Below are 15,857 nucleotides of genomic sequence, written 5' to 3'. Positions count from 1 at the left end.
AGTTGTACAAGATGAAATATTCAGTAAAATAACTATCTGTACTACTCACTTGCTTTTGTGCAAGTGACTCTAGGTTACCCACAGTAGTGAATGGAGGAGTAACAAATAATACAAAGTACATATATTCAGCTTTACAAATAAAGCCTATGGTCTATAACAGATAATCCACGGGGCTTCCCTGGTGGCACAGTGGTTAAGAATCCACCTGCCAATGCAGGGGACACAGGGTAGAGCCCTGGTCCGGGAAGATCCCACATGCCTTGGAGCAACTAAGCCCGTGCGCCACAACTACTGAGTCTGCACTCTAGAGCCCAAGAGCCAAATACTAAAGCCCACATGCCTAGAGCCCGTACTCCGCAACAAGAGAAGCCACCGCAATGAGAAGCCTGTACACCACAACGAAGAGTAGACCCAACTCGCCGCAACTAGAAAAAGCCCACGCACAGCAACAAAGACCCAATGCAGCCAAAAATAAATGAACAAACTTATTATAAATAAATAGATAATCCAAAGTACTGAATATCTGGTGTTAAAAATAAAGTATATGATCACCCATACATATTTATCTCCCAAGTTATAGGCTGATTCAGGCTAATATCAAGGTTAACTTCCAAGTGGAGAAACCAGGACAGATGAAATCTAAATAATACAGTGAATAATAAAATCACCACCTCCTTACATCAGCAGAAAACAGATAGTTTTATAACACATTCATATCAGCTCCACAGAGAGTAACAAAACTAAGGCTGTGCATGCAAGCTCGCACACGCACACACACAGAGTAACATTTAAATTCCCACTGCACGGGAGAGCCAGGTTAGCTCCTGGCTGTTTCCATTAAACCAATCTGGGAGTAAAAACTGGTTTTTGAATCATCCATACATGGATAATCAAGAGGCAAATTAAATACACACACAAACATATAGAAACTCACATTTAAATGCACGGGTTACCAAGCACTTCACAAAATAAAAAATTTCATAAGACAGTTGATAGAAATGAAGCAAGAGGTGAGGTTATCTACCACTTTAGCTCTATTGATAGAAGTCATCGTTTGCTCTCCTGAAATATTAGGCAGCTGCCGAAAACAATACACAAACATACACACATGCACACATGCCCGGATCTTGTATCATCATTTAGAAAGAAAACCTAGGAAAGCCTCTGAAATGAGTTTTATCAGCTCAGAAAGACTTAGATGGTGTACAACTCCACGTAGCTCCAAGGAAATGGAAAAGTGTCATGAAAATAATGCATTTTTTTCTCAGTACAAACTGTCTAAAAGACAATTTCCAAGGCCCTCTGCAACTAAATGTGAGTACAAGATAAAAGTTCTTCAGACTAAGCCTCACTTGCAGAAGCCCTCTACTGGGCGTTTCTATGACACTGACCAACTTTTGTGTTTCCCACAATAGCACTAAACCACGATTATGCATCCTGCTGATAAAAACCGGCAAGTGGCATTTAACACACCAAGCCAAAATCAGCAACAGCGTTGGCTAAAGAACTTCCCCGTCACCACTGTGATGCCCACTCCAGAAGGTATCTGCATTCAGTGCGAGGACTTGAGGTTCAGGGAGAAGAGAAGCAGCAACAGAAACCAGCTGCATACCCCAGAGGGCTGCCTGCAGACTGCAAGGAAGGCCAGGCGCCTGCAGGCTCAGGAAGTTGCCTAACCCAGGGGAAAGCTCCATGCCCTCCTCTATAAAAGGGAGCGTGTGGCTGGCAGACCAAAATATGGAAAATTCATTCAAGAATTCCCTGCCGCCTACCCTGCAGACGGAGGAGGCAAATTAAGACGCTGGGAAGCAGGTATGGAAAGAGAGCAGGGTTCACAAACTGATAGTGATCTACCAGCTCTGTAGGGAGGCTCAAACTCGGGGAGCTTGTGCCTCCTCTCTGGAGTTGGGAAGGTAAGGTACCGGTCGGGCTACGGTCCTCTCCCAACAGCCCTTTCCAGAAGGCGCGAGGCTGCTAAGACGCAGACCTGGCCTCCAGCAACAGAAGCTCCCGCCCACATGGTTCACGGGGCGCGACCCTCCTTGGCCGCCCCGAGGCCATGTGGCTGCGGCCGGCGGGGGTCCAAACCCTGTGCACGTTCAAGGCGTGAAACCAGAGACGAGGTGCGGGGGCAAATCCAAAGGAAGGGATGTTGGGGGGCGAGACTCACTTCTTCTGGGCTTTGTCCTTCTTGGCCTTGGTCCTTTTCTTTCGGGCCTGGAGCGCAAGCACTGCAGGAGAGAGGGATGGATGAAGGGCGAACGGGGAGGAAACGAAGAGACCAAGGTGAGGGTGGAGACCCAGCAGGGGCGCGAGGCCCGGGTGCGGGGCCTGCCTGAGGGGCGGCTCCGGGGCAAGCGCCGCGGCGTCGGCCAGGCGGCCGCTCAGGGGGCTGGCGGCCCACGGAGCGCAGAGCAGCGCCCAGGCGGGGCACGCCGGAAGGGGCTCAGGCCGGGTCAGGGGACTGGCGCGCCGGGGTCGGCCTCGCCTGCCGAGGGCCGGGCCCTGGAGTGGCCCCAAGGGGCGGGCCGGCCTGGCGGGGAACGAGAGGCGATGACTGCCGGCGCGGAAGGACGCCGGAGCTGAGGGGCGCGGACCGGCTGCCCAGAGGCGGGGGGTGAGGGGCGGCGCCACCTCAGTGGAGGGGCGCCGCACGCCCGGGGACCGGACGGCGGCGGTTAGGCGAAGCTCCCGGCGTTGACCCGGGCCTTGCCCCGGCGGCCGTTGCCCCTCGTGGCGGAGGCCGCTCCACCGCTCACCTTTCCGCTCCATGGCGAGACCGGTAACTGCCTGGCGCCTGCGCACTCCAGTGGCGGTGACTCCCGCTCCCGCCGCGGCCCAAAACCAAGCCCGCGCACACCCCGCCCCCCAGTTCCCGCCCCGCCCCGCCCACGACGGCGCGCGTCTGCGCGTTGAGCGCGGAGCCTACCACCTGTTCCCGAGAAGGGGGGGCAGTAAAGAATTGGGGGAGTAGGGGTGAAGGAAATAACACCGAGGATGAACACGCAAGGGATGTTTGAGGACCGAGCTTGGAAGTCTCGCAGGGTCAGCTTTGTTCTGTTTGCCGGGCGGTTGCCCCTGAGGAATGGCGAAGAGCGTGGCACTGAGGCTTCCCTGCGTGCTGAGTCAGAGCTGCTCAGCCAACTGTAATCTGCCTTGTTTTCCTGGTCTGTAAAATGGAATAATCAGGTGTGTCCCAGTGCCTCCGCTGAGTTATTGTGAGGGCCAATTGAGAAACTATATAAAGAAAATGGAGGGGGGGCGGGAATTACAAGTGAGAAAGAAAAGGAGGTGGGAGCAACACAAAAGAAACACTGGAAGGAAGGAACTTGTGACCTTATCCTCACTTAAAAAGTAAAAACTTTAAAAGTGAGTTTTCTCTTAAAATTTCAAATTCAACAGAAGACTGTAAACGAAGGAAGCGGGAGAGTAAAAACTTACAGTATTTTCTTATTTTACAACTTTATCATCTTTTCAGTACAGATAAACACAGTTGTCTTTATAGAATATTTTTATACTTTTCTAAGTGCATTATCTCATTTGATGTTCATGACAGCTTAAAGGCAAGATAGTTATTACTTCCAATACACAAACTAAAACTCGGCGGGGATATGTACTCAGAACCTTGGTGTCCTGACACAGTGATCAGTCATCAAATCCTTGTTGTAAAGCAGGGTTAGAAAAGTTTTTCTGTAAAGGACCATATAGTAAACCCCATAAGATCTCTTAACTATTACGCTCTGCCACTAGAGTTCAAAAGCAGTCATAGAAAATAGGGGCTCTCAGTGTTCAAAAAAAGTCTTATTTATGGTCCCTGAAATTTGAATTTCATGTAATTTTCATGTATCATGAAATATTATTCTTCTGTTGATCTTTTTTCCACTATTTCAACCATTCTTTGCTCAGGCCTTAGTTTGCCGACCCCTTTCTAAAGTACTGCAGCTGGACTGGGTGGAAGCCTGCAGACCCTTGCCCTTAAAAGAAGTTAGACTCCAGTGGGGAAGACAGACAAGTAATTAATTGAGAAGGGAAGATGAAAGTACAGTGGTGCTGCACAGGTCAAGCGTGGGGCTTGGGCGGGATTTTATTGAGCAAAGTAGGTCATTAAGTCCAGCCAGAGAGGAGGCAGCTTTTGAGTTGGGTCTTGGGAAATGTGTAGGATTTCCAGAGGTGGAGGAGATGTCAGGCTCATGAATGAGAAAATCAATTGAGCAAAAAGGCACAGGCTTGGAAACTTACAGGCAGGGACTGGGGCTGGTAATGACTGAAGAGATGAAGAGATGAAGTGGAATGTGAGGCTGGAAATATAGGCTTGCCAAATTTGAAATTGAGTTAATATCTGTTGCATGGAACCCAAATGATAGCATTTCTGGGCATATTGCAAAAGAGGACAGCGCCTGTTAGGCAAGGAAAACTGCAACCCAGTTTCCTCCCAATTCTATCCTTGAAAACAAAAGGTGAGTTGGGGCAGACAGTCAAGCCCTGGAGTATGTGGATTCTCCCAGCTCAGGAAAACCACATGGGGTTTAGAAAAGACAGGAGAGAGCTGGTGGCTGAGGGAAAGCCCCAGAATGGGGAAATTAGTGCCTAGCACTTACTAGGTGCTCAAATATTTGTCTAATCAAAGAATAAATGATATGCAGTTTATGAGAAAGGTCTAGATGAGGGAGAGAAAACGCTGAGAGGGACAACAGGAGAGCTGTGCTAAAACCCAAATGGGTTAGTGCAGATCCATCAAAAAGGAAATATATCTCTGAGTGACTGTTGATTCTCTCTCTAAGAGCTCACCAGCTATCTGTTTAACAACTCATTTGAGAATTTTTCCAGAGTCAGTGTCAAGTTCACTGGACTGAGTTCCCAGGATTGACTATTTCTCCTTTTTCTTTCATCTGTTTTTCCCCAGTCTCCCAGCATGCTTCAGTTCTTCACACCTTTTCTGTAATTTCTATAATTGTTCATATAAGCTAGTTTGGTTTTTTCCCGTATTCTAAAGCCTATACCATTTTTTGTGTGTTTCTCGCTTTAAATGTAACTTTAAAAATCACTTTCCCCCCCTGTTTTCACAGGACTTATCCTATTTTGGATTTTCCCCTTCCAGAAGTTATTCTTAAAAGTGGTGGCCATTCTTTGGTATTCATTTTCAATTACATGCATACGCCTCTCCCACAACTGTTTTTCTGCAAGTTCTTTTAAAAGTAGAATTATTCAGAGAACATGAGTCGTCATGTTTTTGCTGCTCATGGGCAGTGTCAGAATTTAATTTCTGCAAGATCCCATTCCTTTTGAGCTAACTTATTTTTTAAGGCTGTCCTAGGATCTTACCTAATGCTTCTTTGGAATTTTTGAAATATGAGCACCTAAAGTGTAGGACACATGTTTCATCACACCCATTCCCTGCCTTGATTACCACAAACTCTCACAATTTTGATCTGAATTAAGTCCAAAGTATCACTTCCCCTCATGGCTTCCTCTATGTCCTGCAAGATGAAATAGGTAACAGAAGAAGAAAGTGAAAATATATTGAATAAGATTCTCAGCAGATGTCTGCATAATTGGAGAACCCCAATAGAACTTTCTCTTGCCTTTGTGAGAGTTTTGTGAAGTATATTGGGAAAATATATTTTAGACTTGAGTATCAGTAAACATGGCACAGTCAACAGAATAACTGAAGAGAATTGAATAAAGAGATTGAGGTGTGGACAGGATTAAGGGAAACCAACTAGGGATGGTGAGGACTAGCAACATTGGGAGTCTTTACCACTCTAGGCCTGAAGACACAAGGGGTGGAGGTGTTACCAGACCCAATGAGAGTTTGTGTTAGTCTGCTAGGGTTGCTTTAACAAAGTACCACAAACTGGGTGGCTTAAACAATAGAAATGTGTTTTCTCAGCCCTGGAGGCTAGAAGTCTGAAACCAAGGCATCAGCAGGTTTGGTTCCTTCTGAGGACTATGAGGGAAGGATTTGTCCTCTTTGCTTGGCTTGTAGGTGACAGCCTTCTCCATGACTCTTCAGATTATCTTCCCTGTATGTGTGTCTCAATCTATGTTCAAATTTCCCCTTTTCATAAGGACATCAGCCATATTGGATTAGGGCTCATCCTCAAGAGCTCATTTTAACTTGATTACCTCTGTAAAGACCCTATCTCCAAAAGGTCACCTTCTGAGGTTCTGGGGGTTAGGACTCCAATATATCTTTTGAGGACAGGGATACAGTTCAACCCATAACAGAGCTGTAGCAGTAAGAAAGGACTGCCTGAATACAGCTGTGCCCTTTGATAAAGGGATATAACCGTGGCACAGCAGGGAAATAAATACCCAACTTCTTTGTCCAATCATCCTCTCCAGCTAGTGCCTCCCATTGACAAAACTCAACTGGAAGTTAGAAGGCAAAGGTGCCTGGGTGATGCAGTCCATGCAGGCCAGCCTCCCAGGGCACAGAGCAGGGTGGAGAGGGTGGAGGGTGAATCTGGAGGGCAAACAAAAGATCCAGCACAGCCTGTCTGGGCAGTCTGTAGGAGACACCCAAAGCAGCCAGCACTTTCCAAGCAAGAAGTCAGCCTCTTGGGCTCCCTGATCCCTGGAGAGGCTTGAGAACAGAAGTTGCTTGGAGATAAACCGCTTTCTGGCTTTGTTCTATAAAAGCTTATACCTCACAAGGAAATTGTGCTGGAGTGAATGGTTGAGGGGTGTAGGTGGAGGAGATATAAGAATAAAAGCCTTGGGACTTCCCTGGTGGTCCAGTGGTGAAGAATCCACCTTACAATGCAGGGGACGTGGGTTCGATCCCTGGTCAGGGAACTAAGAACCCACATGCCGCGGGACCACTAAGCCTGCGTGCCACAACTTCTGAGCTCGTGCGCCTCAACTAGAGAGCCTGTGTGCCGCAAAACTACAGAGCCCACGCACCCTGGAGCCTGCGCGCCACAACTAGAGAGAGAAAACCAGCACGCCACAACTAGCGAGAAGTCCGTGCACCGCAACGAACGAGCCCGCGTGCTGCAACAAAAAGATTCCGCGTGCCTCAACGAAGATGCCACGTGCTGCAACTAAGACCCGACCCAGATAAAGATAAATAAAATTAAAAAAATGATAAATAAATCTTTAAAAAATAAAAGAATAAAAGCCATGGCTTGATAGGGTGGGAAACTATGCATCCTTCTGGATGCTCTGGCCACAGCGTGAAGGCTGGAGGAGGGGAGGAGATTCTCTAGCAGTGAGGAGGTTACAGAGATTGATGGTTCTGGAGGCAGGTAGAGCCCTTGCTCTGCTCCCTGGAGGTGCTCTGGGGAGGCAGCAGGGTGTTGCAAACTGACCTGTGCTGATCGTGTCCAACTCTTAGTTCTTCTACCTGGGTAAAGAACTTCCACCAGAGAAGTGTATAGTGATGAGGGTTTGTTTGCCCCACATCCTCTCTCCCGGATATAAAGAAAACAAGTTTTGACTAAAATCTGCCACACACATTTGTAAACATTCATTAGCAGGCAGGCACAGCACAGCTCTTGTGACTTGTGTATATTCTCTGAGGTCACTCTGTCCTCTTGGAACCTCTGGCCCCAGGTTTAATTTCTCCAGTTTGGCAATCTCGGGGCCAGAGTGGAGACTGTTTAGGAAATACGTAAAAATGGGCAACATGGTTTAGACATTTGAGTTCTGATTTCTACCTGCTATGCAATGTCAAATTCATATTTCTTTTCCTTCTTTCAGATACTTTCCACCAGGCCCACCCTCATGACAAACATGTATTGAGTACCCACTGCAGCCCGGGCAGGAGACTAAGGGCTTGGAGAAGCAGAGAAGAAGAAAACATAGCCCTTGCCCTGTAGGACTTAATAGCTAATTAAAAAAAAAATTTATTGGGGTATAGTTGATTTACAGTGTTGTGATTCAGGTGTGCAGCAAAGTGAATCATTTATACATACACACATATTCGCTAATTCTTACATAGTAACGACTGCTTACTGGACACTGTTACCCCTCATCCCTCAAACAACTCTGAGATCAGTACCATTATTATCACCTGTGTTTGACAGATGAAGAAGCTGAGGTACAACCAAAGTCGCACAAACTAGTAAGAGGCAGAATTTTGAATCTGAGCAGCCGGGCTCTCAAATTCATACTCTTAACCACACACCCTATCACCTGTCTAGTTTAGTGGGGGATTATAAATACAGTAGATGCACAAAGTACCACAGGAGCACAAAAAAAGAGGCCTGCTCAGCTCAGGATTTGAGAAGGGGTGAGGAGAGAGGCATCTCCTGAATGAGATAACACGGGGGCAGCATTGGAACACATCAAATACGTGTCAGCTGGGAACAGAAGGGAGGGACGGAACCTGCAGTCAGAGAAGACAGCATCGTATGTGGGGGAACCATAAACAGCGCAGCATCACTGGAGTATAAAATGCAAGGGGGGGCTTCCCTGGTGGCACACCATAAACAGCGTAGCATCACTGGAGTATAAAATGCAAGGGGGGGCTTCCCTGGTGGCGCAGTGGTTGAGAGTACGCCTGCCGATGCAGGGGACACGGGTTCGTGCCCTGGTCTGGGAAGATCCCACATGCCACGGAGCAGCTGGGCCCGTGAGCCATGGCCGTTGAGCCTGCGCGTCCTGCTCCGCAACGGGAGAGGCCACAACAGTGAGGCCCACATACCGCAAAAAAATTAAAAAAAAAAAAAATGCAAGGGGGAAGGAGGGAGATAGTTTGCTCCGCAAATGCTGATTGGGCCCTTTCCATATGGAGGCACTGTGCTTGTTGTTGGGGGTATAGCAGAGACAGTGTTTCTAAGGAACTTGAACTTGAGCTTTCAAACATTTTGCTTCCTTATTCACTAAAATAACTTTTTGAAACTACCCCCATGCAAAACATGCAACAAACTAGGAATAGAAGGGAATTTCCTCAACCTGATAAAGGCTGAGGAAAAACCCTCAGCTGTCATTATATTTAATGGTGAAAGACTGAAAGCTTTCTCCCTAAGATCAGGAACAAGAAAAGGATGTCCACTCTCTCACCACTTCTGTTCAGTCTTGTATTAGATTTTCTAGCTAGGGTCACTAGGCAAGAAAATTACATAAAAGGCATCCAGATTGCAAAGGAAATTGACACTTTAAAAGTGTTAACATCACAGTTTTGAATGCCACCCAGTGGAATTTAAATACAATAGCAATTTGATACCCACCATCATTCATTTTTATATGTAAAAAATAAAAATCACTTTAAGAAATTTTACATTACCCGCTTTTCTCCCTGAACTTGTATTTCTATTTCATTTTACTCTCACAGAAGTTTATCCTCAGGTAATACAATTTTATGCTCAAAAGTCTTGTATTGATCATCCTATCATACTTCTGCACCATACAAATGTGCGTTTATGTTGTAATTTAATTTGTAAAAATGTTTCCTGAGATCATGATCCTCTAAAAGCTTTCTTACCTATCATTATGAGTATTATTATTGCATGATTAATCAAAATAACATATAGGATCATTTTGTGATAGATGAAATTTTATTGCAAATATACCTCGGTGCAAAGGTAGGTGATTTTTCTCAATAAGCCCTGCATCATTCTATTCATGTTTGTTTGGTAATAGCTACGAAAACTTAGTCACATAAAATAAGTACATGGGAATGGAAAGGGTTTGGCACAGGAGTATCATTGTTTAAACTCCTTCCAAATGCGCCAAAAATCACGTAGTAATCATCATCAAAATTTATATTAATGACCGTCAACTGACAACTCCAAGAGGTCCTTATTCAGTTTTGTCGAAGGCAGATAATTGGAAACCATCTGACTTGCAAAAAGTCATTAAAGTTACTTACTCTCTCACAAACACCAGTATCTCAATATGTTCCTTTGTTTGGACCTTTGAGAGGTTTATACACCCTCTGGCAGTGAACCTGAGAATGAGTTTTTGGGGAGGGAGAGGACTTTTTTGTTTATTTGCTTTGATTGCCCCACTACTCCTTGGAATGACAGTGACTTTTGTTTACTGCTGTATCTCCAGGGCCTACAAGAAAAGTGTCAGATACGTAGTAGGTGCTCAGTGAATTATCTGGGATGTTATGAAAGAATGTAAAAACCATGGGTGTCTGGGTGTATGGCGGGGGAGGGACCAGGGCAGGAGGCAGAGACACAGAGGCACTCAGTGCACCGATTTGAGTTTCTCATGTCAAAGGCACCAAGAAGCCACCTTTCCCCAAATTGAAGCAGCACTGAGTAGAGAAAAGGCCTAATCTTTGTCATCTCACCTGGGTTTGAGTTTTGACATTGACACTGAATAGTGGTGACTTTTGGCAAACTCTTGGTCTTAAGAGTCTTACCCTGGGTAAAAAGAATAACTGTCCCTCTCTCAATGAGAGACTTTGGAGGAAGTAACAAATATGATCATGCCTGTGAAGTACCTGCACCATTGCATGCACTCAGTAAATAGGAATTGTCCTTCATTTGAACCTGCTTCTTTTCCTTTTGGTGGCACCACCTTTCCCTCTACTAGGCCAGAAATTTGCACTATTGGACTTATTCTGAACGTTCACTGGCACAGATACTAAGCATTAGACAAGATGGTAGAGTTAGGGGCCTCAGGTGGAATCCAGGGCAGTGGGACCTCCTGTACCTCAGTTTCCTCATCTAGGAAATGGGAGTAATAACAGCCCTACCTCACAGGGTTGTTGTGCAGAATTATGTGTTAGCTTTTGTGAAGTGCTTAGAACAGAACCTGATACACAGTAAAGGGTTAATAAGTGAGTGCTACCTGGGAGAGAAGGAGCACCCCAGGGTAATAGCAGAGTGGGAGAGTGGGGATCATCTGAGTTGCTGTGTCTCCCACGCACCATTTATAAGATGCATCAGGATGTTGCAGGGAGTCAGGCTCTATGGAGGAACGAACACCACTGGGCAAGTTTCAGTGAGTGTAGCAGGTTAAGGGCACCATGCCTATCTGTGGCCAGAAGAACAACATATTTCCTTCAAGGCTCCTGCCCCTCCAAAGCCATGCCTGCTATTGGTCACGAGCTTATAATCAACAGATAAAGTGGAGGAAATATGGAATAACTTCCAATACAGGTGTCAGAATCTCTTCAGCCATGAAGGAGGAAGCTGTAGTGAAAATGCAGGCATGAACTCCAACAGATGTTTTGTCTGTCAAAGAGAAAAAATCAGTATAGGAGACAGCTCCTCAGCAACAGGGCAGTCCCTGAAGAGGAAATGTTGCCTTATGACTGGGATTAAGCCCTTCAAAGAATTCTTCAAGGAGAAACCAAGACTGTGCCACTGAAACTCCTCAGATTGTTGAAATAAGCATTGAAATGGATAATAATTCATGTGTCACCCCAGGAACAAGACTTGCAAGAAGAGGTTTCTACTATTGACATGCTCTGTGGGGTAGGAAGAAAAAACATTCCTGTTCTGCAGAGACACAAAGTTCATTGGATACTGGTAAAAAGCTTGGTGGAGGGAATTCCCTGGTGGTCCAGTGGTTAGGGCTTGGCACTCCCACTGCCAGGGGCCTGGGTTTGATCCCTGGTCGGGGAACTAAGGTCCCACAAGCCGCACTGCAAAAAAAAAAAAAAAAAAAAAAAAAGTTTGGTGGAACTCGAAGTGGACTTCAAAGGAGAGAGAGGTGAAATGGCATAAGCTCTGTACATGACATGAACATCATTTCCAGCAGCACTATAGGAAGTCACTTTCCAGCAGCACTATAGGAGACAGAGATTGCAGGATACTGTGGGCTTGTGTTTTCCCATGAGAACTTACAACAAGCGGTCAAAGCTCCTCTTTTCTAATAAAAGAAAAACACGCCTTTCTGAATTAATGCTTGAGAAATGGTCTTTGCCTGCTGTCTCAGATTTAGCCCCTAAATGGCCTTTGATTAAACAGCATATTCTTGTGAGCCCACATTCAACATTTTTTGATACGTTTGCTCTATCCTTGGCTTCTACAGAAGATGAAGAGGATAAGCTTAGAGAGAGAAGGAAGCTTGGTATTGAAAAAGAGGTTGATCCCCTTCCCGATGCACAAATACATACGTCTGAAGACACTGTATCCGTTAATTTTTTCTATAAACTGGAACCAAAGTCAGCTCCTAGAATGACTGAAATAAATCAGAACAATTCTGCAATTTCACAAGCTAATTGTGACTCAGAAGAGGACACAACCACCCAGTGTTTGCAATCACGCAGGCAAGGGCAACGTCAGGTACCCGGAGACAGCCATGCCCATGTTAGTAGGTGGAGAGCTTGGGAAGTCCATAAACAGATTGATTACATACACTGCCTCATGCCCAATTTGCTTCAGATTACAGGCAATCCCTGTCACTGGTGAGTGATGAACCATTACAAAGCAGAGCTGTTCCTGAAGAGAAACCTGAAGGCCCATTTTTGATCAAGGACTCTGCGAAGAGTCCTTTTTTCCGTGATCTTCTGACGTGACAACAGATCCCTGCCTGCCCAAATTGAACAATGGAATCATAACCTTAGTTTTAATGCTCATGACCCTTAGACAATTCATTCTTCCACTGTAACAGGACTTTTGTGGAATGCTTTAAAGATCCCAGCTCTTGCATGTTTTTTGGACCATTGCTTACTATATCACTAAATAGGACATTGTCTTTTAGGCCGCAATATAACTGCCATGCAGTCATCTGTAGGTGTACCACATATGATGGTGGTGGGCTCCCTTCCCATCAGTGTTACAGAATTTTTTAAAAAGTGTCATTAAAAACAAAAAGAGTTCACTGGTTAGAATGAGAACGTGTCAAGGCAAAGTAAACTCTCCCATCCCCAAAGGGCATTACCTAGATCTGCTTTTATGTGCGTCAGAGAGTACACCTATAGCAAGCACACATATCAGTGTTAGGCTTCTTCAGTACAGTACGTAAGCTTAGTGTTAGTATCTCTCAGACGTGATCTACTGTTACTTAGATAAACGTGGTGCCTATTGAGACAACAGAGGATAGAGCTACAGGTGTTCAGTAAGGCTACAAAAACATTTAGTTGATTTAGTTAATGGGTTTTTAATGGCTGTAGTAATTGAGTGAGGCAACTCTGGGGCATTTGCTGTGAAGAATTCTATTTCTTACTGAAGAATAAATAATTATTGGATGAGTGTTACAACAGTGTGACTAATGTTTGAAATTACCATTTTTCTAAAAATTTTTCTATAAACTTTCAAAAGTAGCAATGTTTGTAGTTACTACAAATCAAGCTTTGGAAGTCCCCCAAATAAAGACTGCTTTCCTTTAAGGAAAAAAAAAATTGCAATTTTCTGGCATGAGGGCATAGTGCATTTCACTTAAGCATTGCTATAGTTTAGACTCAGGCTCCTTGTCTGTTTCATGAAAGGTACTGTTAGGTAAACTGGATTTCTGTCAACTCCCTGGCATTTCCCTTAAATTTATTAAATCTGAAGAAAGGATACTGGAAATAAAGTTGTAGGCCTGGTGCTTCCTAGAGGGCTGAGGCCAGGTGTGGGCATCCAGCAGTGTTCCCAGGTTGTTTATCTCAGTCCTTGAGAACAAGAAATGCATGTTGGGATGGTGGTATTTTAGATGTAATCAAAGAACCCTCTAATTTACTAAAGAAAAAGTTCTATAACTTTGGGAGGTAAGAATCCCTTCATTACTAAGACAAAGCCCATGCTTTCTAGTAAAACAAAAGAAACACCCCAGAATGTTAACAGAATTTATCTCTAGGGAATGGAAGTACAGGAGATTTCTTCCCCCCCAACCCGCTTTTCTGTATTTTATAGATTTTCATTAAAGAGCAAGTATTATTCTTACAATGAAAAGCTGTATTTTAACAAATTTATAAGATAACACAAAATTAATTAAAGCATGAGGCTCCTTTGATTATATTAAGTCCAATATTCAGAGCATTGGATAGAGTTTTTAGAAAGACTTTGTCTCAATTTGGGGGAATAATTAGCCCTATACTAAATGGTGCTCTAGTCTCACCTAACAAAGCATAAAAGTCATACTGAAGTGATCAAACTGTTTCCAAGTAATTTAACCATTTCCCAGAACAAAACTCAAGATTTTTCTTGGTGCTTACTCAGATGGACACTTGATCCACAGTAGCTGTGGCTCCTCTGTTCATCCTTGGTCCATTGGGAGCCTCGTGTTTATCCCACTTAATCTCAATGCCCAGCTCAAATGTCATTTCTTCTCAGTAGTTTTCCCTGACCCACATTCTTTCTAACCCTTCCTGTCATCTGTATTTCTATAGCACTTTACCTCTCATTATTATCACCTTTTCGTTTAGTAGGCATGACACTCTCCCCGCATGTTTGTAGCTTGGGAGCTCCTTGAGGGCAGATATCATATTCTATTCATTCTTTTATCATAGTGTGGTGGATTGAAAATGGCCATAAATTATTTTCTATTCAAGAAGTGGAGTGTATTTGCCCTCACACTGAATCATGGCTGGCCTTGTCACTTACTTTGATCTGTGGAATGTGGCAGGTGACAAGCTGCCTTGAGCTGCTGTGTGAAGTCCAGGTACACTCCCAGAGAGACTGTGTGGAGAGAGAGATGGCTGCCTGGCCAGCCTCCAGCTCTTCCAGCCATCCCAGCTGAGATGTCAAGACTTGTGAGTAAACCCATCTTCAATTTCTAGCCCCAGGTGAATCTCTAGATGACTGCGGCCTCATGAATGGGCCTAGCTAAACCCAGCCCAGATTGCAGAATAATGAACAAATACATGACTATTGTTTTAAGCCACTAAATTTTGGGTGGATTGTCATGCAGTAATAGATCACGGAAACACAGAGTATCTGGGTTATGGTGAGTCTTCCAATAAGCGTTTGTCAAATTAAATTTATTTTTGTATTTATTTATTTATTTTGGCTGCACCATGCAGCATGCGGGATCTTAGTTCCCCGACCAGGGATCGAACCTGTGTCTCCTGAATTGGGAGTGTGGGGTCTTAACCACTGGACCACCAAGGAAGTCCCAAATTAAATTTAATTGTAAGATACTGGATGGGTAAAATTGGTCCAGATGACCCTCATGGTCCTTTTTAACACTGAGATTCTATCATCTCAAGACACTTAATGACCTTGGATTATGCCATTACTTCCTTTATTTCTACCTATAAATGAGAGTTGAATCTAGATGCAATTGGGCATCTTAGTCCATTTGGGCTGCTATAACAAAATACCATCGACTGGGTGGCTTATAAACAACAGAAATTTATTTCTCACAGTTCTGGAGGCTGGGAAGTCCAAGATCAAAGTGCTGGCAGATTAGATGTCTGGTGAGAATCCACTTCCTGGTTCATAGATGGCTGTCTCCTTGCTGTGTCCTTATATAGTGGAAGGGAGGAGGGATCTCTCTGAGGCCTCTTTTATAAGGGCACTGATCCCACTAATAATTGTAAGAGTGACCTAATCACCTCCCAAAGGCCCCATCTCTTAATACCATTATCTTGGATATTAGGAGTTCAACATGTGAATTTTGGGTGACACAAATATTTAGATCATAATATTCCATCTCTGGTTCCCCAAACTTCATATCCTTCTCACATATCATCAACTCAAAGGTCTAAGTCCAAGGTCTCATCTAACTGTCATCTAAATCAGATATGGGTAAGATCAAGTTACAATCCATTGGGCTTTGTGACATTTAATGTATTAATATTTAGAGACAGCACCTAGGGTCACCTATTTTGACCAATCTCTTTTCCAAACCTAGTTTTCTGCAGTTGTATTGATTTCACTTAATTTCTTATATGTGAAAATCATGCCCCATAACCCATTTACTGTAGAACATAAACTACTTTGAGATTTTTTCAGTAATGGAGAAAAATACTCTTTCAGATCTGGCCTATACTAGTTTTTTAGTCTTTAAAATTTTTCTCCAATTTC

The 15,857-nt window shown here is 44.3% G+C and overlaps 1 protein-coding gene and 1 pseudogene across 3 annotated transcripts in view; one reads left to right on the top strand and one right to left on the bottom strand.

Moving 5' to 3' along the window:
• The window catches only part of SRPK1 (SRSF protein kinase 1), a 92,229-nt gene extending 89,385 nt beyond the window's left edge, over positions 1–2,844 (bottom strand). The window contains exons 1-2 of one of the 3 annotated variants that reach the window (XM_060109281.1): positions 2,760–2,844; positions 2,171–2,231 (exon numbers count right to left, since the gene is read on the bottom strand). In XM_060109281.1, coding sequence (XP_059965264.1) covers positions 2,171–2,231; positions 2,760–2,772 — 74 coding nt within the window. In that variant the 5' untranslated portion in view covers positions 2,773–2,844. Of the gene's footprint in view, positions 1–2,170 lie in introns of all 3 variants that reach the window. The other 2 variants (XM_060109280.1, XM_060109284.1) reach the window with 2 other exon arrangements.
• Positions 2,845–11,097: 8,253 nt separating this feature from the next.
• On the top strand, positions 11,098–12,700 carry LOC132497908 (suppressor of cytokine signaling 5-like; annotated as a pseudogene).
• The last annotated feature ends 3,157 nt before the right edge of the window (positions 12,701–15,857 follow it).

Source organism: Mesoplodon densirostris, chromosome 10 (assembly GCF_025265405.1).
Source record: "Mesoplodon densirostris isolate mMesDen1 chromosome 10, mMesDen1 primary haplotype, whole genome shotgun sequence".
Classification (NCBI taxonomy): domain Eukaryota; kingdom Metazoa; phylum Chordata; class Mammalia; order Artiodactyla; family Ziphiidae; genus Mesoplodon; species Mesoplodon densirostris.
The sequence above is the reverse complement of the archived record's forward strand: the minus strand, read 5'-3'. Positions and strand labels throughout refer to the sequence as shown.